Source organism: Semicossyphus pulcher, unplaced genomic scaffold, assembly GCF_022749685.1.
Source record: "Semicossyphus pulcher isolate SPU_LCO1_2020_fin unplaced genomic scaffold, fSemPul1.0.p SCAF_6, whole genome shotgun sequence".
NCBI classification, from domain to species: Eukaryota; Metazoa; Chordata; class Actinopteri; order Labriformes; family Labridae; genus Semicossyphus; species Semicossyphus pulcher.
Window position 1 is genome coordinate 9,131,890 of NW_027211737.1, and position 25,182 is coordinate 9,157,071.

At 40.3% G+C, this 25,182-nt stretch overlaps 4 protein-coding genes across 4 annotated transcripts; all 4 read left to right on the forward strand.

Annotated features, from left to right (window-relative positions):
* Nucleotides 1–2,524: 2,524 nt before the first annotated feature.
* Nucleotides 2,525–4,821, forward strand: tal2 (T-cell acute lymphocytic leukemia 2). The gene is made up of 2 exons (XM_069683592.1): nt 2,525–2,706; nt 3,661–4,821. The coding sequence occupies exon 2, from the start codon at nt 3,675–3,677 to the stop codon at nt 4,011–4,013; it is 339 nt and encodes a 112-aa protein (XP_069539693.1). The 5' UTR covers nt 2,525–2,706; nt 3,661–3,674; the 3' UTR covers nt 4,014–4,821.
* Nucleotides 4,822–9,482: 4,661 nt separating this feature from the next.
* LOC138609674 (UDP-glucuronosyltransferase 2C1-like) lies at nt 9,483–13,864 on the forward strand. The gene is made up of 6 exons (XM_069682316.1): nt 9,483–10,203; nt 10,355–10,503; nt 10,598–10,729; nt 11,470–11,557; nt 13,238–13,457; nt 13,579–13,864. The coding sequence occupies exons 1-6, from the start codon at nt 9,483–9,485 to the stop codon at nt 13,862–13,864; spliced, it is 1,596 nt and encodes a 531-aa protein (XP_069538417.1).
* A 1,627-nt stretch (nt 13,865–15,491) lies between these two features.
* On the forward strand, nt 15,492–18,793 carry LOC138610990 (UDP-glucuronosyltransferase 2C1-like). Its single transcript, XM_069683890.1, has 6 exons — nt 15,492–16,215; nt 16,367–16,515; nt 16,610–16,741; nt 17,522–17,609; nt 18,167–18,386; nt 18,508–18,793. The coding sequence occupies exons 1-6, from the start codon at nt 15,492–15,494 to the stop codon at nt 18,791–18,793; spliced, it is 1,599 nt and encodes a 532-aa protein (XP_069539991.1).
* Nucleotides 18,794–20,420: 1,627 nt separating this feature from the next.
* Nucleotides 20,421–23,720, forward strand: LOC138610989 (UDP-glucuronosyltransferase 2C1-like). Its single transcript, XM_069683889.1, has 6 exons — nt 20,421–21,144; nt 21,296–21,444; nt 21,539–21,670; nt 22,449–22,536; nt 23,094–23,313; nt 23,435–23,720. The coding sequence occupies exons 1-6, from the start codon at nt 20,421–20,423 to the stop codon at nt 23,718–23,720; spliced, it is 1,599 nt and encodes a 532-aa protein (XP_069539990.1).
* The last annotated feature ends 1,462 nt before the right edge of the window (nt 23,721–25,182 follow it).

Below are 25,182 nucleotides of genomic sequence, written 5' to 3' on the forward strand. Positions count from 1 at the left end.
ACCTCTTTCTCTCTTTCTCTCTCTCTCTCTGGCCTCGGCAGTCTAACCGGCAGTGGACGAACAAAGACACAGACTAAATGTTTTGTTTTTTATGGCACAGGAACAAAAGCTGTGGTTGTAGGATGGTCAAAGGAGTCCCCATATGAAGGCTAGGTAAACAGCAGTGTAATGGTGCAGTTATTGCCCTCTGACTATACTTAAGCTGCGGACTGAATAGGAAAGGAGAGATATTGTGGGAATTAACAGGCTGTTTAAACCCGAGCCATCTTTAAGCTTTGACTGCAGCTGTAAAGGTCACACAGCTGTTATCTGCAATCGCAGGCAGCAGTTAACTGTGTCACCTGTGTGCTTCTTCTCTGCTCTGTAAATACGACATAGGGGGGATTTCCTGTGACCGCGGGGCACATTTGTTTGCTTTAACATGAGCTGATTTAAGGCAGGTACGTTTACGAAGGAAATCTCAGCAGAGGAAACACATTTTAATACAATAACCAATTATCCGTTTCTGATGCAGGACAGATTCATCTGAATTCATAAAAATACTCAACTTCAATTTATTTTTTACTGCATTATCACATCTGCATTCTTCATTAGCTCAAATAAGCATTCAGGTTATTATTCCTACTGCCTGGCTTGGCTTTAAAACAGTATCAGGTCAAGGTTGCTGCTAATTTGTATGTTAATTAATAGTTGTTAATTAATTTGTAAGAGTGAGGGTTGCAAGCCTCAGCGTGACCATTATTGTGACACCACAAACCATTTTACTTATTCAGAAATAATCCATGAAACACTTTTTCTTTTTTTAATACTAAAAGGATTTTAGATGTTGATGTTAAAGGGACTCTTGGATGAATATGCTGCTACTGTCATTAATTTATGGGTTATTCAGGCATTGCAGCGATTAGTGATTCATATGTCTCGTCATTGCGACAGAAACTGTAACCGTAGTTTGCATGTATGTGAGTATTTATGTGTATAATTTTAGCTTTGGGAGGCTGTGTGTCAAAGGTTTTGAAAAAAAGCTTTTATAAAAGAAGCTGTTTTTTTCAGAGAAATGATTAACAATCAATAATAAAAATTGTTGCTATTCAATTTTTGAGTGTCGTCGCTCTCATGTTAAGCAGCAACCACAATACCAGGAATTGTCAACGTATATAAACACAGTGTATTTAAAATAACAAACACAGCAGTCACCTCTGTCATTAAAGCCGCAGGAGTACACATCATGAGACCCTCCTTATGAGTCATCTCATTTTGTCTACAGACTCTCAACACTTGCTTCCATATCAAAATGCTCCATTTAATTAAAACCTAATTAATTCCACAAGTGGCTTTATAGCTCGTCATTCTGCCTTCAGGCCGGACCTGCATGACAGATAAATTACATTCAGGTATAATCTTCACCTTGGTTTGTAGGTGTGATGAAAATTGACACACTGGCCACAGTGTCCTGCAGTGAGAGTGTCTGCAGACCTTCAGCCCGCAGTGGAGGCTGCATGGAGCCAGAGAGCGGCGGCGCCTGGCCTGCAGGTGCAGCCTCTTGGCCGTGCAGCAGGGCCCATGAATGGCCGATTCAGAAAACCGGCCCCCATCGGGCCTGTTCTCCAGGCCCGGAGATAATCCCAGCCCCTAATCGGATTATGTAAATTCCTACTCCACACAGAGACTTTTATGGAAGGCTGCGTCTTTGAAACAACACTTGAAGGGTGTAAAAAGAACAGTGACAATTGGTTAAACTAGACTTCTTTTTTTATCTGAACGGAGGTTGAAAGTGGGAGGCAGAGACGAGGGGGAGAGAGGGGAGTGAGGGGTGGCAGGAGAGAGGTGAGTTAGGACGCTGTGCTCTCCCTGTTTCCTCTGTAATTTATGTGTGGCCCCTTGGAATGGCTCAACAAGATTACCATAGTCATAACAAAACACATATTGTTCAACTGTCAATCTGGATATGGTATTTTTACCTTTTGTGGCCCAATCAGGCTGAACTCAAAGCAGCGATATCAAGGTCTTTTCCACGGTGGAGGGGATGGTGGGCTGTCCATGCCTAATGTCAGAGAAACAGAAAAGAACAAATGTCCACAGCAGTAAGAGAAGGATCAGAGAGACGAACGTCTCAGTTTCACATCAATGGAAATGTATTTGTCACCTTTAGTGCGAACCGTCAAGGATTAAATGAGCAATGAATCATAAAAGCAGCACAAACAGTCACTTAAAAAGCTGTTGAGTCCTGAATCCATTCTAGCACAGAAACACCTATAAAAATCATTTAAAGTGATGAGTTGTGGACTATATAATCATAAAGCCACGTGCATTGGCTGTTAGGGGAGGTGTGTGTGTGTGTGTGTGTGTGTGTGTGTGTGTGTGTGTGTTTAACAATCTCCTCAGTTAACACCAACCTCACACAATGACACAGAGGCTCCACGACAGCACACGTCACACAATAGGTTCACCCTGCTATAAAATGTGGGATGCGAGCATGCGGCAGTCTTACCCCTACTCTCTCGCTCTCTGTTCCCCATCCCTCCCTCCCTTACACTCTCTCTCTCTCTCTCTTCCACTCTCTCCTTCCCTCTCTCGCCCATAAGGATCTCTAAGCAAGCTTGAGAAGACGTGACTGAGTGGACATTTACGCCGGACTCCTGGACAGCTGATGACCTGCAGAGGACGACTCTGCGACTGAGATTTTCTTGCACATTTCTACACGTACAGGTGAGGACATTTATCGTTTACTGAAGGATTTTTTCCCCCCTTCCTTCAGGCCACGTGTGTCTACTTTGGTCACGTTAATAATTAATCAGCAAGAGACTGTCACACAAGAAGATATTGTGTACTCTAAACTTGCAGCTATTGTTTAATTGTACATAAATTATGTGCATTTAAAACAGGTTTTGCATTTCTTCTCTTGATAATTTATAGGTCTTTGTCTCTTAATAACACATTTAAAAATGTATTTTAAATTGTGCTTGGATCTCGGTTTAACATTCCTGTTTAAGCGTAATAAACATAAAGCTATGGTCAACAGTTGTAAGCTGTCAAATGAAAACACATTTATGTTACATTACACCTGCAGTTTTACTATGTCGTTCATTATCAACCAATACACCTGCCTTTAAGGGATGAAGAAGTTAACAAATGTATGTCTACAACTACAGTATAGTGTGCTATAAATAATCGGTGGACATTTTATATACTGCTGATAAATGCATAATACTGTAGGGGTACTGTATGTGCCAAAAATGTTTAATTAAGAAGGATTAAAAACAAAGAGTTATTTTTTGCACAGAGAAGCAGCAAACAATAAAATAAATTGTGATACATGTTTCTTTCAATATCTCTCGATACAAGCGAGACAAGGTGGCAAGTTTCCCCTCTGATATACATCAACTCCACTTCCTCTTTCCAGTCATTCCTCAGCACCAAAATTATTTTCATTATTTACTAATCCGCAGATTATTTTTTGAATAATTATTTTGTCTCTAATTTGTCAAAAAAAATCCCAAAATGATCTCTTTAATTTTTTTGCTCAACCAAGATTAAAAAACCCCAAAGATATCGTAAAGATAAATCATTAAAGCTTCACACGTTTGCCGAAAAAATGACCGAAACAATAACTTGATTATCGAAGTGGTCAATAACTAATGTTGTGTGGTTTGATTGTTGCAGCTCTACTCAGCGCCATGACCAGGAAGGTTTTCACCAACACGAGGGAGCGCTGGCGCCAGCACAACGTCAACACTGCCTTCGCAGAGCTCCGCAAGCTCATCCCCACGCACCCTCCGGAGAAGAAGCTGAGCAAGAACGAGATCCTGCGTCTGGCAATGCGCTACATCAACTTCCTGGTGCAGCTGCTGGAGAGCCAGAGCGGACAGCCGGCCAGCCACTCCCCCACCGCTCTGCTCACCTTCCTCAGAGGAAACATGGAGCAACTGCACTCCCCCTCTCACCCCTGGGCCCTGACCAGTGACACAGAAGTCCCATCACCTGGATCCAGCTGCGACAGCTCCGAGGCCTGGTAGACCCACAGAATACAAAGAAAAGAGACTCTTGAGTGGATTTTCGGGCCCTTTCCTGGGTTTAAAAACTGATCTTGTCCTTCTTCAACACTCAGATTTGTCTCTGCATTTGTCACCTGTGTGTGACTCGTGTTTCAATGCAGAAGCTGCAACATTTTGTCAAATTTGTGGACCCAACATGGCTGAACATGTAGGCCTCCACTCTGATCAGTGTTGAAATATGATTTGCAGTAAAAAACAAATTTGTATTTTGCATGGCTGTGTAAAACCTGGATGTACAATATTCCCTTCATGTCTTCTTGTTAATATTCCTTGTTGCCGGCCGCCTGGAACTAATTTATTTTTGCAGTCAGAGGGTGTTTTTGCCGATGAGGAAAATGGAGGGGATTAAGGAATTTCTCATTTCAAGCGATAGATTCAGCAAAGCATTTGAATAGATAATGGCTGAGCCAATTCTCCAGACTGCAATCGTCTCAAAAAGGCCAAGGGCACTTTTATTATTTCTAATCGACATGCTGTTTTTTTTCTTGGGAAGACTAAATCTGACCTTTATTTTCATGAACAAGGTTATGTGACTTCAAAGAATCAGACCCTCTCACCCCTCTTAGACAGCTATGTTCAGTATTTGTTGATTACCGACTTGCGGTACTTTCAGCAAATCGGACAATCCTCTCTCAGTAATTTTATGCTCCACCACACAAACGTCTTCTTATTTAACTGTGCTTTCATTTGAGATTCTGTAAAATAAGCATGTCGTATAGCCAAAGATCTTGAATTGATTGTCTACTGTGAAGAGTGTGCTTATTATCTCCCAATACCTCTTTTGTAATTTATTTTTGTCTGTTTGTGAATATACAGTATGTTATTTATTTGAACTATTTATTTAATAAATGATTTGTTATTAAAGCACTTTCTGGTCCTTTTAGTCCAATCGTTACACATTTAGAAAAATGTTTTACAGAAGGAAACAAGCTACCAAACAGTGTATACTACTGTATATTTAAGCATGCCATGTGATGAAGTTTTTCACACAATGAAAAAATCAGTAAAGGAGGTGGACTCAAAACAGCTTGCATACTGTAACCCCAGATTTTTGAGGAAACATTTGTCCCATAATGAAATTCAGTACAGATATGATATCAGCTTAAATTAACAAAAAGAATGAATGTTAAAACAGCTTCAGAAACAGAGATATTAACGATTAAATCTTTGGAAATACATCATGAAATTTCTCAGTTGCAGTCTGACTGACATGAACACATAATCAATAAATGTTCCTAAGAAAATAATGTTTTTTTAGGTTGTTTTTTGAACACTAACAGCAAAAGTATACCAAGACAATTAGAATATTAAATAAGCATGTATATATTGTATATTGTAGAGCCCACCATTAAGACTCTAATGAACTTATTTCACACCACGTCGGACACAACTGAAGTGAAGAGCTGCTGCCTCTTTGTCTGTGCTTAAAAAGCCCAAAAACATTTGTCCATAGGTCCTGTGATGGCCGTGTGGACACAGAGCTGACCTCTGCTCTCTGTCCACTGACCAGAGGAGCACTGAAAGTGACAGCTTAACTTGTGACCCCGGGGTCAGAGGTCACTCTGAAGTCAAACACTGTCCGGTTGACCAACATGCAGATGCCGTTTTCTTACTGAAAACATCTCAACGCACTGCACAGGGTATCTGATACCACTGAAGTCACTATGAGGTTCATAGGGGCAGGAGCTACTTGAAAGTAGGGAACAGACGTTATTCAATGAATTCCTGTTATATTGTAATCGTATATGTAAAGGCTAAAATCCACCTGAACATTGTTAGTGAGCAGTTTGATAAATGTTTTTTAATGGAAATGTCATAAAAACCAGATGAAAATCAAATATAGTTCTAATTAAGCCTACAAACAAAGATTATTTACAAGATATTAGATTATTACAAGATATTTTTAATGAATCAATAATCTTTTTAGTCCATAGCAGATAATAATGGAAACTGTCCATTTTAATTCATTACATTGGAGAAGCTGCTACAGGCAAATATTTGGCATTTGGCACAAGCTATTAATCAAGTATCAAAATAGCCTCAGATGAATTCATTTAAACTGAGGTCAGACATTTACATGCCTAATCGCCCATTGTGCCTGTAGAAAATGTGCCCCATTTTCAGGCAAAAGGCTGCAACTAACTGAGCTGAAGAGTAAACACTGCGTTGGATTCAGGCGCTTTCACCCCGGCTGTTAAACTCCGGCTAATGGTGTGTAAACGGAGCAGAGGGCAGCTGGACACACTGACTGGAGGCCTGTGGGAAACTGACAGGTGACTCATTGTAATCCTGCAAAAATACTAAATAAACCATATTGTAGAGTGAGAAAAGCTGTACAGCAGTAACCCGTCTCTGCCACAGCATGCACGGGAAAGGTATTTATTTACCTCTTGTGCAATTTCATAGTGAGTTGAGCAACTTCATGGTGAACTGAAGTAACACCAAATAAAACTACTGTGGTTATTTATAGCTTTTTTTCTTCAAATGCTGTATGTTATTTGTATGTTAAATGTTTTTGTGTAATTAAGACTGAGCTATGTTATTCAATAATCATTCAAAACTGTGTTGGAAGGCATGTGACAGGCTTTGAAATGCATTTTGCTGATACAACTTATTTACAGAAGTCACGATATGAGCATTACTCTGACCCGAACTTTTTTGCAGGATTATGAAACCCTGCATTGAAAATAATGACAAATCTGTACGCTTCTCATTCCCTCCACCAAGTATATTTGCCTGATTGACTATTCTCTACCAAGTATGAGGGTAATCGTCTATTGAGAGCACATTTCCTTATCAGCGTCTAGCACACTGTCTGAATCTGTTATCACAATGGGCCAGATCAGTGCAGGCAGCCCCTCGCTCTCCCGGCTGAGGCGCCCATGAAAAAGAATTTCTGGAGTTGGGTGCCAACCGATAGGCCCTGAGCTCTTTATCCCCTTAAAGCCAATTCACACTCTGCATGTTTAAATATCTCAGCTCAACCCCTGCCCTCCCACTCCCATCATGCACTCCAACCCCCCTCCCCCTTTGCCTTTCCTCTCGTTCTCTCTCACCCGTCTACGGCTGCAAGTCCAAGCGTGGTCTGCCGCCGTGGCTGACCTGCAGTCTGGATGGATGGGTGGGTGGGATGCAGGTGCAGGCTAGTTGGAGGGTGAGAGAGGAGGGGAGTCATCCATTGTTGGGCTGGACAGCACCCTCTCTCCTCTGGAGCACCCTCTGATGGGGGAGCCCACTGACAATCACGCATCCTAATCTGATTATGCAAATATCTACTTCAAAAAGCAATACGCTGTAACCCTTACCCTGTGGTGGGAAGACAGAGCGAGGAAGACGAACGGAAGCAGCAGGAATGTAAAGAGGGAAGGTTGGATGGCTAAACTCCAGAGAAAATTAAATACAAGAGTATAATGCTTCTGCAATGATTCTGCTATTTTGCGTGAAAAATTTAATTTCCAGTTCTTCGGACACACTCCGTTTCACCAGGGTAGGTCTGAAAACAACACGGTATACACTTACACACTTTGAATGGCCACTGACTCCCTCAACAGGGCATTGAATTCAATATTCAAATGCTTATTGTTTTTCCAGACGCTCCTCAATCCAACCTCAAAAGGAATCTACAATGTTAATGAGGCGGCTAAAGAACCCAGAGTTAAGATTTAGACGCCCAAACAGTTGGAGGTGACATTTCCCAAGAACTACACAAGGGTAATGCCACTGCTCCCAAAAGACATGGTCGACTCCCCCGTCTCCCGAATATACAGCGCGAGCTGACCCCTCTGGCCCCAGCCGGTTTCTAAAATCAGCTGCTTCCTTCTACTGGTAGATACTTGCCGATCTCTAAAACAAGACTTAATGTCTGCAGTCTTGCTAGCAGTTCTGTCAGGCCGTACTTAGCACAGGCTGTGCTCTCAGCTAAATGCTAATGTCAGCATACAAACAGTCTCACAATGATGCTGATGACCTGCAGCTATAATGGTGTAATATTTGCTCATTAGCCCTGGATTCAAGTCATAGCTTCAGCTGATGGGGGTGTTATTCATTTTGCAGGAATTTGGTTGAAACCGAAGTATTGGACAAACTGAAAATATGACCTAATGTTACCATTACCAAAGTAGAAACTATTCATGCTGACAAGGACCTGAATGGGTGTACCAAAATTCAAAGCAACCCAACAAATATTTGAGGAGAGGTTTCCCTCATAAACACAAAAGTCAAGTTGATGTTGGTGCAACAAGGAAAGGCAATTACCAATCAACACCAGTATTGGGAACCATGGCTATCTGTACAAAATCTTTCAAACCCATTTGAAAGATGTTGAGACATTTCACTAAATAAGTAAAACCTAGTTTAAGGATTAAGGATTCACCGCGTCATTAGGAGTCACCCTTAAAGGATAACTTCGGGAAAATTTAAACCTAGACCCTATTTTCCCATGTGTTTGTGTGTAAGTGACTGGTGGAGACAACAATTATTGAAAACGATCCAGGTGAAGTAGCATAGCTGCCACAGTGTTGTCAGACACTTATTATAATGATCTGAGCCTGTCAGTAGCATTTTAGTGGCTGTATATTGGCGTATGCCCGGTGCCCCGTTTAGTTACATTGTATCTCATTTCGCGGCTGCCGGCCGGTGCTCCCTCCCTGAATACTGGATCGATTTCAATAATTGTTGTCTCCACTAGTCACTTACACACAAACACGTGGGTCAATAGGGTCTAGGTTGAAAAATCCTGAAGTTATCCTTGAAGTGCAACGAGGACATCTGCACCAAATATGCACGTCAACGTATCCAAAAGTTGTCTTTAAATTTCACTAAGAAAAAAGGTCCTTCTTCTTTGGGGTCAGAATAGAGTTGAACATTTTTTTTAATGCCAATTCATCCAGAAGTTTAAACGATATTTCAATCAGTACAAATGTGACATACTGAGCTTGAATAAAGAAAATGCTTTGAAATATGCCTTCAAGTTCGAATGTGTTTGGATTTCATGTCCAAACCAACCTCTCAACAGTTATAATCCTCAAACTACAATATACATATTTCTCCCTCTCAAAAACAAACAAGTCACTCTTTCACTTCAGTGGTATGCATTCTTCCACAGGCACCCACATGCACACACAACTTCCTCAGATTAGGTAAGCGTGTACAAACCCATTGAGCTGAAATCCACTTTCGCTCCACCTCTTCTCAACTACAAAGTTGTTCATGGGGATCTAAAGTTGGGTTTTACTTCCCGTTTGTTGAGCTGTTGTACAGGTCAGAGATTATTCTTGTTTTTTACTTAACTTTACAGCAATGATCTTTACCTCTGGCACTCTATATAACAGACCAAGTGGTCAGAGTCCAGCTGTGATTAGTCAATGATTATTTTCCTGGGAGAAGCTTTAACAAAAGGGTGCAGCAGTCTCTCTTCTTGACACATGCAATATGAAGCTGGGGCAGCGTCTCTCAGTTTCCGTCCTGCTACTTTGTGTGACATGGAGCGCAAATGGAGGGAACATCTTGGTGTGGTTCACTGAAGGCAGCCACTGGATTAACCTGAAACCAGTCCTGGAGACACTGGTTGACAGGGGACACAAGGTGACGGTTCTTGTCCCGAGCACTTCCATGTTCATGAACATCAGTGAGCCTTCCCGCTTTGGCTATGAACCCTTCAATGTCTCTGTCACATTCCAGGAAATGGAGAACTTAATGGAACTCTTGTTTCACTTTTCCATCTATGAGGCAGATCATATGAATTACTTGCAGATTTACAACAGATTCATGGAACTGATAAAGCTCAACATGGAGTATTCTTTTAAGTTAATAGATGGAGTGATGAAATCAGAAACCATCTTGAAGAGGCTGAAGGAGGGAAAATATGACCTTGTCTTTTCTGACCCAGTCTTTCCTGGAAGTGACTTACTAGCAGAATTTTTGGGCACCCCCCTGGTCTTCTCCCTGCGCTTTTCCCTGGGTAATAATATGGAGAGATATTGTGGTCAGCTACCGGCTCCACCATCATTTGTCCCCGGCGCGATGAACAAACTGACTGACAAGATGGACTTCTTGGAGAGAGTGCAGAACTTTCTCTTATACGCCATACAGGACATGATTATGACCAAAACCTTATGGAAAGAAGTTGATAAATATTACTCCGAATTCAAAGGTGAGCAACTCAGCTACAAGAACCACTGACCATGTTGGTCGGCAAATAGATAGTCCAAGTAAATACAATTGTAAAATTAGCAATCTCATCTTTGGTATTGATGATACTTTACAATGGGCAGCTGTCATCCTTTACTTTTGTATTGTGACAGGAACACCCACCAGTGCCTGTGAGATGATGGGTAGAGCAGACTTCTGGTTGATGCGAACCTACTGGGATTTTGATTTCCCTCGTCCTCTTCTCCCTAACTTTAAATTTGTGGGCGGGATCCACTGCAGACCTGCTAAACCTTTACCTGAGGTAGGGCTCTTACACTGTCACAGGCCTGTTGATGTTTAATTAAACCTGCTGTGAAATTGCTGATTGTATATAGATGATGTAACCTTTCTTGTAGGATATGGAAGAGTTTGTGCAAAGTTCTGGAGATGCTGGCATTGTGGTCTTCAGTCTGGGATCAATGATCAAGAACCTCACCAGAGAGAAGGGAAACATGATGGCCTCAGCCCTTGCTCAGATCCCACAAAAGGTCACAGGACAATCTATGTGCCAAATGTGATTCATTTGAACGTGTTTTCAATTGTGCTGAAAGTGTGCTTTTTTGGTGTGCAACATTTATTCAGTAAACTGCAGATTGCTTGTACTTTACATTTCTACCGACAATTTTCCCACCACACTAGATAGCCACTCATTCAAAAACTAGAGGCTCTTTGGGTTTCATTTTCCAACAATATACAGGAGGCAGTGAATATCCTGCTATTTTATTGGTAACGGTCAGATGTCCTTACATGCAAGAGTGTTTTAAAGTTGTTGCTTGAAACTGCAATATCGGGTAAAGCAACATAACTAACAAGTCTAAAAGAAATGTTCATACCCATTGGCATTCAAAGTAACCAACACCACACTGCAGGGGTGGAAGTTATTCAGCTTATGATAACGTAGAGGGTCAGCAGTAACACATTGCAGATTATGGTGAATCAGGATATTGGAAATGGGCGTATAGCAAGAAGATTTGCTACAAAAAATATGTCATTTAAGATGATTTGGTGATTTGATTTTGGGTGGAGATGTAGATGGGATTTTTAAAGATAACTTATAATACCAAATAAAATTGGATTTGGTACAAGGAATACTTGTCTGTACACCTACATCATTAAGTTAATTACCAAAGATGATCCATTTTTAAAATAAAAGGACTGACATTATAAGAAATACAACCTTTCCCCCTATTATTATCTTGGTCTAAAGTGTTTTTACTTGTGGTTCAAGGTTCTGTGGAGATACAGTGGAGAAAAACCAGAGACTCTGGGTTCCAACACCAGATTATACAACTGGATCCCTCAGAATGACCTTTTGGGTAAGAAAAGTTTTATCAAATCAGCTGAACAGTCCACATGACTTCTACTTTTAAAATAAAACAGGATAAACACCACATTGTTTTAATGTCATTATTTTCATTTAAAAGCAAAGTCCTTAAACTTTTAGAAGTCATTGCAAACATGCTCAGACCCTTTGCTTGACACTTAAAATGTAGTCCAACTGTGGTTAATTCAAATGATTGGACGTTTAAGTTTCCCAATAGCACAGCACCGCATGCGCTTAAGAATATTTGGAACATGAAAACCTAAAAGGGAGAATAGGATGGTCACTCTAGTTGAGCTCAAAATGATGCTTTAAGATGGACAACATCCCTCCACCGCGTTACAGCAAAGTGGCCAGATGAAAGCCTGTCTTCAATGAAAGACATATTAAAGCTTGCTTAAGGATTTGCAAAAAAGCACCTAAAGGACTCCCGTACTGTGCGAAATGGGAGCTGCTGGGAGCCTCATGCTGGGGACTATACGGGGTAGATAGAAAGCTAAAGAAATATCCTTAATATAAAAACCTTGTCTGGAGTGCTCAGGATTTCGCACTGGGCTGTACTTCTAACAATGACCCCAAGCACACAGCCAAGACAACTTAAAGGAGCAATACGCCCCTGGAAAAAGCCAGTGTCAGTCAAAGCTGGTGTTCTCTGTAATCGAAAAAATTAATAATATTTGAAATTGGCGCCATAGCTGTGGAGAAAGTTGCACAAACAGCTTGTGGTTTTCCTCCATTCTACACTCCTACAACACCCAGCGTGCATTGCATCCTTCCCTCTGAAGGGAACAGCTCAGCGAGAGACGCTGGAATGAAATACTACCGTTTTTCAGTCAAGGACATTGATCACTGCAGGCAATGTCTCAGAGCGGTACAGAATCCGAAATACGATGAGAATCATCTAAAAAATCTTCATGTCTGCAGTCTACATTCCAAACCTGATGATTTTGAATGAGACATGACATCAGAGGTGGGCAACCTAGAGTGAGGAAGTGTAGTTTAGCGAGCTCCCTGGCCTCCGCCAGATGATGCGTTTTACGTAGTCTGGCGGAGGTTTTCCAGGACCCATTGGAGAAGCGGATAGCGCCCTCCAAAGTCACAGAGCAATATTGCATTTTCTTTCTCTACCATAACGGCATGAGCTCCCCATGATAGCATGATAGGACTGAGGTTGAAAATCGGCAACTCTGTGAATGTCCCCTAGCCGCCAATCAAGAGCCATGACTTGAATCAAACAGAACATGCCTGGAGAGACATACTTGACCTGCTGTCCATCGATTGTGCTCATCTACCCTGAGAGGATATATAGAGAAGAATTGCAGAAAATACCCAAATGTAGATGTGCCAAGCTTGCCATGTCATATCCAAGAAGACTTTAGGCGGTCAATGCTGCCAAAGGTGCTTCAACCAAATATTGAGCAAGGGGCCTTATTACTTGGTTATATTACAGTTTTTCTTTCTAAAACAATTGCAAATTTAATTATTAAATTTTCTGTACATCACTTTAGTCATAAATGCGTACTGAATGCAGACTGATTAGGGGTTAAAAATAATGCAAAGTGTTCACGATGAGGCGGCAAAACAACATAATTTGAAAAAAGCAAAGGGGTCTGACTGCTAAGACTTTATTGTTTCTGAATGCAAAATATGTTGAAAAAATGTGGAACCCTTTTAGGTCATCCCAAGACCAGAGCTTTCATTACCCATGGTGGCACAAATGGGATTTATGAAGCCATCTACCACAGCATTCCTATGGTGGGCATCCCCCTGTTTGGTGACCAGCCAGACAACCTGGTCCATATGAAGGCTAAGGGAGCTGCACTTACTGTGGACTTGAACTTCATGAAGCCTGAGGATCTGAGAGATGCAGTCAACACTGTCATCAATGACAAATCGTAAGTTCTCCTACTAATCTGCTATTAGTTTAAGGTTAGAACATACCATTAAAGAAGACATGCTCTAATGCAGTAATCTGCATGAATCCACATTTTGACCCCTGTATATCCACATTCAAAGGTACAAGGAGAATGCCATGTGGCTGTCCAGTATCCACCATGACAGACCAATGAGTCCTCTGGATGAGGCTGTATTCTGGATCGAGTACACCATGAGAAACAAAGGGGCCAAGCACCTGAGGGTCCAGGCCCATGAGCTCACCTGGTATCAGTATCACAGCCTGGATGTCCTGGTGTTCCTCCTTTCCATTGTCCTGTTCCTTATATTCATCTTCATCAAGGCCTGTAGTTTCTGCTTACGGAAGTGCTGTGGCAAAAAGGGAAAGACAAAGAGAAAGGCTGAGTGATTTGTAGAGAGCTAATGGATGAAAAAACAAACAGTTCATAGGTGATCCTCTGGATGGTTTCAAGAATAAAATAACCACAAAGCCCTTGAATTCCTGGCTTGGGACTTTGAAACGGCTAATTAGGGCCAAAATCTGAGAGATGTTTTTAACAAATCTGTTAAAGTGTCAAGCATTCTTTTGAAACAGTTTTTGCTGAAGCCATCATCTGCATGATTAAGATCAGAAGCAAGTTTATTGAACTACTGTATGTGTCTCACTTGTTTAGTCATGTAACGCAGGTTTAGTCAGCCTAGCCTGAAAATTAAAGTAAACACATTGTTAACCTCTACTTGGACGATTTCCATGTATTGAATTTCCAATATACGTATGTGGATTTTTCTTGTTTGTTTCTTCATGTATCACCATTTATTACTTTATACAATTACTGGCAGGGGTACTCTCATTTGCATCTCTGCACCAGATTACAATTTGCCATCAAAAGCTGAAAGTTGATTGCTGGTATAACTCTGCACAAACATACATTGTGATGTGGGGATACTGTATTACCACAAATCAAGGGATGTAATCAAAAAGAAAAAGAAAAAGCCCTCCGGTGCCATAAGAACAAATCCAACAGAGCTTCTTACAAATAAATGTGACATTCACATTTGCATAACGGCATCTTTCTTTCCTTAATAAACAGTGTGAGGATGATTATTACATTTGTTAGTCCTAAATGACTTTCCTCTAGGTTCACTGGGCTCGCACTTAGAGACGTGTAACAGGCTCATCAGTTGTATGGAGCTCTTAGGAGAGCTGCTGTGCCTTCATGTTAAAAGAGGCCTGTTGAGTTAATTCAGGCATCTGATCAGGATGCTACCTGAGCACATTCGTTTTAATGTTTTTTTGTTCAGCCAACTGGTAGGAGACCCCTGTCCCAATTTACACTGGAGAAGGAGCTGCATTTTGTATAAAATGTGGACATTTTTGTCTCAACTCCATTGCAACAGAAGAATTACAGCTTTATGAGTGTGGTTTCCCATTGAGCTTAAGGATACGAAGCCCAAAATCAACAGGAAAAGAAAATCCATCATTGCAAATACATTAACGGATAAGTGTGTCCTCTAGCGATATACACTGGCTTCTCAAGTAGTATGTTTTTACTAAGGGTTTACTTAAATTTTTTTGTTGTTTTAAAAAAGATAATTTCTGGTACTGGCCAAAATAGTTGCTCACAATCAACCTTTCCTTAGTCAATATATAGTCCATAAAAGTCTTGCACAGCACCCAAATACCCAGCCAACTTCATCAGATTACACAAGTGGGTCCAGGCCCCTTTAGCTGAAATCATTATCCTTTTTTTGGCAATTAACTAAACTAAAAAGTACAATATGGGGATCTAAATCCTTAACTTTCTGTCTGTGGATTTCTTGTACAGGTTCCAGATTGTTCTTGCTTTTCATAATACTCACTAAGAGACATTATCTTTTACCTCTAACCACTTGTTTGGGTTGGGTCTGTTATCTATATGGCATGCTGTACAAAGTGGAGCTAAAAGTCAGAGTTCAGCTTTGATAGTTAATGATTATTTTTGTAGGAGTAGCTTTTAAAAGAGATCAGGGCATGCTCTCCTCTTGACACATGCAATATGAAGCTGGGGCAGCGTCTCTCCGTTTCCGTCCTGCTGATACTTTGTGTGACATGGAGCGCAAAAGGAGGGAACATCTTGGTGTGGTACACTGAAGGCAGCCACTGGATTGACCTGAAGCCAGTCCTGGAGACACTGGTTGTCAAGGGACACAATGTGACGGTTCTTGTCCCGAGCACTTCCATGTTCATGAACACCAGTGAGCCTTCCCGCTTTGGCTATGAACCCTTCAGTGTCTCTGTCACATTCCAGGAAATGGAGAAGTTAATGGAACTCTGGTTTAACTTTTCCATCTACGAGGCAGATCATATGAATTACTTGCAGATTTTCAACAGATTCATGGAACTGATAAAGCTCAACATGGAGTATTCTTTTAAGTTAATAGATGGAGTGATGAAATCAGAAACCATCTTGAAGAGGCTGAAGGAGGGAAAATATGACCTTGTCTTTTCTGACCCAGTCTTTCCTGGAAGTGACTTACTAGCAGAATTTTTGGGCACCCCCCTGGTCTTCTCCCTGCGTGGTTCCCTGGGCAATTATATGGAGAGACATTGTGGTCAGCTACCGGCTCCACCTTCATATGTCCCCGGCATAATGAACAAACTGACTGACAAGATGGACTTCTTGGAGAGAGTGCAGAACTTTCTCTTATACGCCATACAGGACATGATTGTGACCAACAATTTAATTAAAGAAATGGACAAACATTACTCCGAATTCAAAGGTGAGCAACTCAGCTACAAGAACCACTGACCATGTTGGTCAGCAAATAGATAGTCCAAGTAAATACAATTGTAAAATTATCAATCTCATCTTTGGTATTGATGATACTTTACAATGGGCAGCTGTCATCCTTTACTTTTGTATTGTGACAGGAACACCCACCAGTGCCTGTGAGATGATGGGTAGAGCAGACTTCTGGTTGATACGAACCTACTGGGATTTTGATTTCCCTCGTCCTCTTCTCCCTAACTTTAAATTTGTTGGTGGGATCCACTGCAGACCTGCTAAACCTTTACCTGAGGTAGGGCTCTTACACTTTCACAGGCCTGTTGATGTTTCATTAAACCTGCTGTGAAATTGCTGATTGTATATAGATGATGTAACCTTTCTTGTAGGATATGGAAGAGTTTGTGCAAAGTTCTGGAGATGCTGGCATTGTGGTCTTCAGTCTGGGATCAATGATCAAGAACCTCACCAGAGAGAAGGGAAACATGATGGCCTCAGCCCTTGCTCAGATCCCACAAAAGGTCACAGGACAATCTATGTGCCAAATGTGATTCATTTGAACGTGTTTTCAATTGTGCTGAAAGTGTGCTTTTTTGGTGTGCAACATTTATTCAGTAAACTGCAGATTGCTTGTACTTTACATTTCTACCGACAATTTTCCCACCACACTAGATAGCCACTCATTCAAAAACTAGAGGCTCTTTGGGTTTCATTTTCCAACAATATACAGGAGGCAGTGAATATCCTGCTATTTTATTGGTAACGGTCAGATGTCCTTACATGCAAGAGTGTTGTAAAGTTGTTGCTTGAAACTGCAATATCGGGTAAAGCAACATAACTAACAAGTCTAAAAGAAATGTTCATACCCATTGGCATTCAAAGTAACCAACACCACACTGCAGGGGTGGAAGTTATTCAGCTTATGATAACGTAGAGGGTCAGCAGTAACACATGCTTTGCAGATAATGGTCATAAAGTTATAATGACATTGCATTTTTTTCTGGTTGAATCAGGATATTAGAAATGGGCGTATAGCAAGAAGATTTGCTACAAAAAATATGTCATTTAAGATGATTTGGTGATTTGATTTTGGGTGGAGATGTAGATGGGATTTTTAAAGATAACTTATAATACCAAATAAAATTGGATTTGGTACAAGGAATACTTGTCTGTACACCTACATCATTAAGTTAATTACCAAAGATGATCCATTTTTAAAATAAAAGGACTGACATTATAAGAAATACAACCTTTCCCCCTATTATTATCTTGGTCTAAAGTGTTTTTACTTGTGGTTCAAGGTTCTGTGGAGATACAGTGGAGAAAAACCAGAGACTCTGGGTTCCAACACCAGATTATACAACTGGATCCCTCAGAATGACCTTTTGGGTAAGAAAAGTTTTATCAAATCAGCTGAACAGTCCACATGACTTCTACTTTTAAAATAAAACAGGATAAACACCACATTGTTTTAATGTCATTATTTTCATTTAAAAGCAAAGTCCTTAAACTTTTAGAAGTCATTGCAAATTCATAAAACAGAATAAAATGAAATATCCCGTTGGCCTAAATACTCAGGCCCTTTGCTATGACACTTGAATGTTATCTCAGGTGCCTCCTATTTCCCTAGTACCCAAGAAGAACTTAATTGCTGAAGAGCAGTAATTGCTGCCAAAGGTACCTCAATCATATATTGAGTCAAGGGTCTTATTACTTATGTCAAGGTTATATTCAAGTTTTTCTTTCTGAAAAAAATTAATTTTGTAATTATGATATCATGATATAAGTCATAATTGCCTCCTGAGTGCAGACTGATTACGGAAAAAATAATGCAAAGAGTTCACAATGAGGCGGCAAAACAACACAATGTGAAAAAAGCAAAGGGGTCTGACTCCTAAGACTGTTTCTGAATGCATAACATGTTAAAAAAAATGGAACCCTTTTAGGTCATCCCAAGACCAGAGCTTTCATTACCCATGGTGGCGCAAATGGGATTTATGAAGCCATCTACCACGGCATTCCTATGGTGGGCATCCCCCTGTTTGGTGACCAGCCAGACAACCTGGTCCATATGAAGGCTAAGGGAGCTGCACTTACTGTGGACTTGAACTTCATGAAGCCTGAGGATCTGAGAGATGCAGTCAACACTGTCATCAATAACAAATCGTAAGTTCTCCTACCAATTTCCAATTAGTTTAAGGTTAGAACATACCATTAAAGAAGACATGCTCTAATGCAGTAATCTGCATGAATCCACATTTTGACCCCTGTATATCCACATTCAAAGGTACAAGGAGAATGCCATGTGGCTGTCCAGTATCCACCATGACAGACCAATGAGTCCTCTGGATGAGGCTGTATTCTGGATCGAGTACACCATGAGAAACAAAGGGGCCAAGCACCTGAGGGTCCAGGCCCATGAGCTCACCTGGTATCAGTATCACAGCCTGGATGTCCTGGTGTTCCTCCTTTCCATTGTCCTGTTCCTTATATTCATCTTCATCAAGACCTGTAGTTTCTGCTTACGGAGGTGCTGTGGCAAAAAGGGAAAGACAAAGAGAAAGGCTGAGTGATTTGTAGAGAGCTAATGGATGAAAAAACAAACAGTTCATAGGTGATCCTCTGGATGGTTTCAAGAATAAAATAACCACAAAGCCCTTGAATTCCTGGCTTGGGACTTTGAAACGGCTAATTAGGGCCAAAATCTGAGAGACGTTTTTAACAAATCTGTTAAAGTGTCAAGCATTCTTTTGAAACAGTTTTTGCTGAAGCCATCATCTGCATGATTAAGATCAGAAGCAAGTTTATTGAACTACTGTATGTGTCTCACTTGTTTAGTCATGTAACGCAGGTTTAGTCAGCCTAGCCTGAAAATTGAGGTAAACACATTGTTAACCTCTACTTGGACGATTTCCATGTATTGAATTTCCAATATACGTATGTGGATTTTTCTTGTTTGTTTCTTCATGTATCACCATTTATTACTTTATACAATTACTGGCAGGGGTACTCTCATTTGCATCTCTGCACCAGATTACAATTTGCCATCAAAAGCTGAAAGTTGATTGCTGGTATAACTCTGCACAAACATACATTGTGATGTGGGGATACTGTATTACCACAAATCAAGGGATGTAATCAAAAAGAAAAAGAAAAAGCCCTCCGGTGCCATAAGAACAAATCCAACAGAGCTTCTTACAAATAAATGTGACATTCACATTTGCATAACGGCATCTTTCTTTCCTTAATAAACAGTGTGAGGATGATTATTACATTTGTTAGTCCTAAATGACTTTCCTCTAGGTTCACTGGGCTCGCACTTAGAGACGTGTAACAGGCTCATCAGTTGTATGGAGCTCTTAGGAGAGCTGCTGTGCCTTCATGTTAAAAGAGGCCTGTTGAGTTAATTCAGGCATCTGATCAGGATGCTACCTGAGCACATTCGTTTTAATGTTTTTTTGTTCAGCCAACTGGTAGGAGACCCCTGTCCCAATTTACACTGGAGAAGGAGCTGCATTTTGTATAAAATGTGGACATTTTTGTCTCAACTCCATTGCAACAGAAGAATTACAGCTTTATGAGTGTGGTTTCCCATTGAGCTTAAGGATACGAAGCCCAAAATCAACAGGAAAAGAAAATCCATCATTGCAAATACATTAACGGATAAGTGTGTCCTCTAGCGATATACACTGGCTTCTCAAGTAGTATGTTTTTACTAAGGGTTTACTTAAATTTTTTTGTTGTTTTAAAAAAGATAATTTCTGGTACTGGCCAAAATAGTTGCTCACAATCAACCTTTCCTTAGTCAATATATAGTCCATAAAAGTCTTGCACAGCACCCAAATACCCAGCCAACTTCATCAGATTACACAAGTGGGTCCAGGCCCCTTTAGCTGAAATCATTATCCTTTTTTTGGCAATTAACTAAACTAAAAAGTACAATATGGGGATCTAAATCCTTAACTTTCTGTCTGTGGATTTCTTGTACAGGTTCCAGATTGTTCTTGCTTTTCATAATACTCACTAAGAGACATTATCTTTTACCTCTAACCACTTGTTTGGGTTGGGTCTGTTATCTATATGGCATGCTGTACAAAGTGGAGCTAAAAGTCAGAGTTCAGCTTTGATAGTTAATGATTATTTTTGTAGGAGTAGCTTTTAAAAGAGATCAGGGCATGCTCTCCTCTTGACACATGCAATATGAAGCTGGGGCAGCGTCTCTCCGTTTCCGTCCTGCTGATACTTTGTGTGACATGGAGCGCAAAAGGAGGGAACATCTTGGTGTGGTACACTGAAGGCAGCCACTGGATTAACCTGAAGCCAGTCCTGGAGACACTGGTTGTCAAGGGACACAATGTGACGGTTCTTGTCCCGAGCACTTCCATGTTCATGAACACCAGTGAGCCTTCCCGCTTTGGCTATGAACCCTTCAATGTCTCTGTCACATTCCAGGAAATGGAGAAGTTAATGGAACTCTGGTTTAACTTTTCCATCTATGAGGCAGATCATATGAATTACTTGCAGATTTTCAACAGATTCATGGAACTGATAAAGCTCAACATGGAGTATTCTTTTAAGTTAATAGATGGAGTGATGAAATCAGAAACCATCTTGAAGAGGCTGAAGGAGGGAAAATATGACCTTGTCTTTTCTGACCCAGTCTTTCCTGGAAGTGACTTACTAGCAGAATTTTTGGGCACCCCCCTGGTCTTCTCCCTGCGTGGTTCCCTGGGCAATTATATGGAGAGACATTGTGGTCAGCTACCGGCTCCACCTTCATATGTCCCCGGCATAATGAACAAACTGACTGACAAGATGGACTTCTTGGAGAGAGTGCAGAACTTTCTCTTATACGCCATACAGGACATGATTATGACCAACAATTTAATTAAAGAAATGGACAAACATTACTCCGAATTCAAAGGTGAGCAACTCAGCTACAAGAACCACTGACCATGTTGGTCGGCAAATAGATAGTCTAAGTAAATACAATTGAAAAATTAGCAATCTCATCTTTGGTATTGATGATACTTTACAATGGGCAGCTGTCATCCTTTACTTTTGTATTGTGACAGGAACACCCACCAGTGCCTGTGAGATGATGGGTAGAGCAGACTTCTGGTTGATACGAACCTACTGGGATTTTGATTTCCCTCGTCCTCTTCTCCCTAACTTTAAATTTGTGGGTGGGATCCACTGCAGACCTGCTAAACCTTTACCTGAGGTAGGGCTCTTACACTGTCACAGGCCTGTTGATGTTTCATTAAACCTGCTGTTAAATTGCTGATTGTATATAGATGATGTAACCTTTCTTGTAGGATATGGAAGAGTTTGTGCAAAGTTCTGGAGATGCTGGCATTGTGGTCTTCAGTCTGGGATCAATGATCAAGAACCTCACCAGAGAGAAGGGAAACATGATGGCCTCAGCCCTTGCTCAGATCCCACAAAAGGTCAGAGGACAATCTATGTGCCAAATGTGATTCATTTGAACGTGTTTTCAATTGTGCTGAAAGTGTGCTTTTTTGGTGTGCAACATTTATTCAGTAAACTGCAGATTGCTTGTACTTTACATTTCTACCGACAATTTTCCCACCACACTAGATAGCCACTCATTCAAAAACTAGAGGCTCTTTGGGTTTCATTTTCCAACAATATAATAAGGTAGTGAATTACCTGCTATTTTAGTGGTAACGGTCAGATGTCCTTACATGCAAGAGTGTTGTAAAGTTGTTGCTTGAAACTGCAATATCGGGTAAAGCAACATAACTAACAAGTCTAAAAGAAATGTTCATACCCATTGGCATTCAAAGTAACCAACACCACACTGCAGGGGTGGAAGTTATTCAGCTTATGATAACGTAGAGGGTCAGCAGTAACACATGCTTTGCAGATAATGGTCATAAAGTTATAATGACATTGCATTTTTTTCTGGTTGAATCAGGATATTAGAAATGGGCGTATAGCAAGAAGATTTGCTACAAAAAATATGTCATTTAAGATGATTTGGTGATTTGATTTTGGGTGGAGATGTAGATGGGATTTTTAAAGATAACTTATAATACCAATAAAATTGGATTTGGTACAAGAAATACTTGTCTGTACACCTACATCATTAAGTTAATTACCAAAGATGATCCATTTTTAAAATAAAAGGACTGACATTATAAGAAATACAACCTTTCCCCCTATTATTATCTTGGTCTAAAGTGTTTTTACTTGTGGTTCAAGGTTCTGTGGAGATACAGTGGAGAAAAACCAGAGACTCTGGGTTCCAACACCAGATTATACAACTGGATCCCTCAGAATGACCTTTTGGGTAAGAAAAGTTTTATCAAATCAGCTGAACAGTCCACATGACTTCTACTTTTAAAATAAAACAGGATAAACACCACATTGTTTTAATGTCATTATTTTCATTTAAAAGCAAAGTCCTTAAACTTTTAGAAGTCATTGCAAATTCATAAAACAGAATAAAATGAAATATCCCGTTGGCCTAAATACTCAGGCCCTTTGCTATGACACTTGAATGTTATCTCAGGTGCCTCCTATTTCCCTAGTACCCAAGAAGAACTTAATTGCTGAAGAGCAGTAATTGCTGCCAAAGGTACCTCAATCATATATTGAGTCAAGGGTCTTATTACTTATGTCAAGGTTATATTCAAGTTTTTCTTTCTGAAAAAAATTAATTTTGTAATTATGATATCATGATATAAGTCATAATTGCCTCCTGAGTGCAGACTGATTACGGAAAAAATAATGCAAAGAGTTCACAATGAGGCGGCAAAACAACACAATGTGAAAAAAGCAAAGGGGTCTGACTCCTAAGACTGTTTCTGAATGCATAACATGTTAAAAAAAATGGAACCCTTTTAGGTCATCCCAAGACCAGAGCTTTCATTACCCATGGTGGCGCAAATGGGATTTATGAAGCCATCTACCACGGCATTCCTATGGTGGGCATCCCCCTGTTTGGTGACCAGCCAGACAACCTGGTCCATATGAAGGCTAAGGGAGCTGCACTTACTGTGGACTTGAACTTCATGAAGCCTGAGGATCTGAGAGATGCAGTCAACACTGTCATCAATAACAAATCGTAAGTTCTCCTACCAATTTCCAATTAGTTTAAGGTTAGAACATACCATTAAAGAAGACATGCTCTAATGCAGTAATCTGCATGAATCCACATTTTGACCCCTGTATATCCACATTCATAGGTACAAGGAGAATGCCATGTGGCTGTCCAGTATCCACCATGACAGACCAATGAGTCCTCTGGATGAGGCTGTATTCTGGATCGAGTACACCATGAGAAACAAAGGGGCCAAGCACCTGAGGGTCCAGGCCCATGAGCTCACCTGGTATCAGTATCACAGCCTGGATGTCCTGGTGTTCCTCCTTTCCATTGTCCTGTTCCTTATATTCATCTTCATCAAGACCTGTAGTTTCTGCTTACGGAGGTGCTGTGGCAAAAAGGGAAAGACAAAGAGAAAGGCTGAGTGATTTGTAGAGAGCTAATGGATGAAAAAACAAACAGTTCATAGGTGATCCTCTGGATGGTTTCAAGAATAAAATAACCACAAAGCCCTTGAATTCCTGGCTTGGGACTTTGAAACGGCTAATTAGGGCCAAAATCTGAGAGACGTTTTTAACAAATCTGTTAAAGTGTCAAGCATTCTTTTGAAACAGTTTTTGCTGAAGCCATCATCTGCATGATTAAGATCAGAAGCAAGTTTATTGAACTACTGTATGTGTCTCACTTGTTTAGTCATGTAACGCAGGTTTAGTCAGCCTAGCCTGAAAATTGAGGTAAACACATTGTTAACCTCTACTTGGACGATTTCCATGTATTGAATTTCCAATATACGTATGTGGATTTTTTTGTTTGTTTCTTCATGTATCACCATTTATTAACTTTATGTAATTACTGGCAGGGGTACTCTAATTTGCATCTCTGTACCGGAGTACAATTTGCCATCAAAAGCTGAAAGTTGATTGCTGGTATAACTCTGCACAAACATGCATTGTGATGTGGGGATACTGTATTACCACAAATCAAGGGATGTAATCAAAAGGAAAAATAAAACAGCTTCCCATGCTTTAAAAACAAATCCAAAAGAGCTTCTTACAAATAAATGTGACATTCAAATTTGCATAACAGCTTTTTTTCCCTTAATAAACACTGTGACAATAATTACTAGATTTGTTGGTCCTAAATGAGTTTCCCCAATACATTGGCTGGGCTTGCAGCCAATGTATTGCCGATACCGATTCCTATTATTAATAGTCAAGGAGGCCGATAACCGATATTTGGAGCCGATATTCATTTGCAGTAAAAGTGAAAATATTGGCGTCAAAATTTTGAATAATACAAACTCCAACACTTAACTTTGTTTAAATGCCTTTAAGCATATGTTTATTAAACAAACAAACAAAAAGCGCAGGTAGTTCCCAGGGTCAGCAGCCTCTCTTGTAAAGTTAACTGAAAATGTAAATAAATAAATAAATAAATAACTCCCTGAAGTTTTATTAAGTAAATAAAACAAAGTTAAATAAAATTAGCAAAGAAATGAACCTTTTCTCCTCTCCGCCGTGTGTGTGAGCACTCTGCACTCTTATTGGCCGTCGGATAAAAAATAAAAAATATTTTTTTTTTTATTTTTTTTTTTAAAAGGCCGATGCCGATATACGTCAAAATGCCGATAATCGGTCGATCCCTAGTTCTCATAGGAGAACTGCTGTGACTTCATGCTTCAAGAGGTCCATTGAGGTAATTCAGGCATCTGATCAGTGTGCCACCTGAGCACATTTTTTTAAATGTTTTCTGAGTTCTGCCAACTGGTAGGAGACCCCTGTCCCAATTTACACTGGAGAAGGAGCTGCATTTTGTATAAAATGCGGTGACATTTTTGTCTCAACTCCATTGCAACAGAAGAATTACAGTCAGCTTTATGAATGTGTTTTC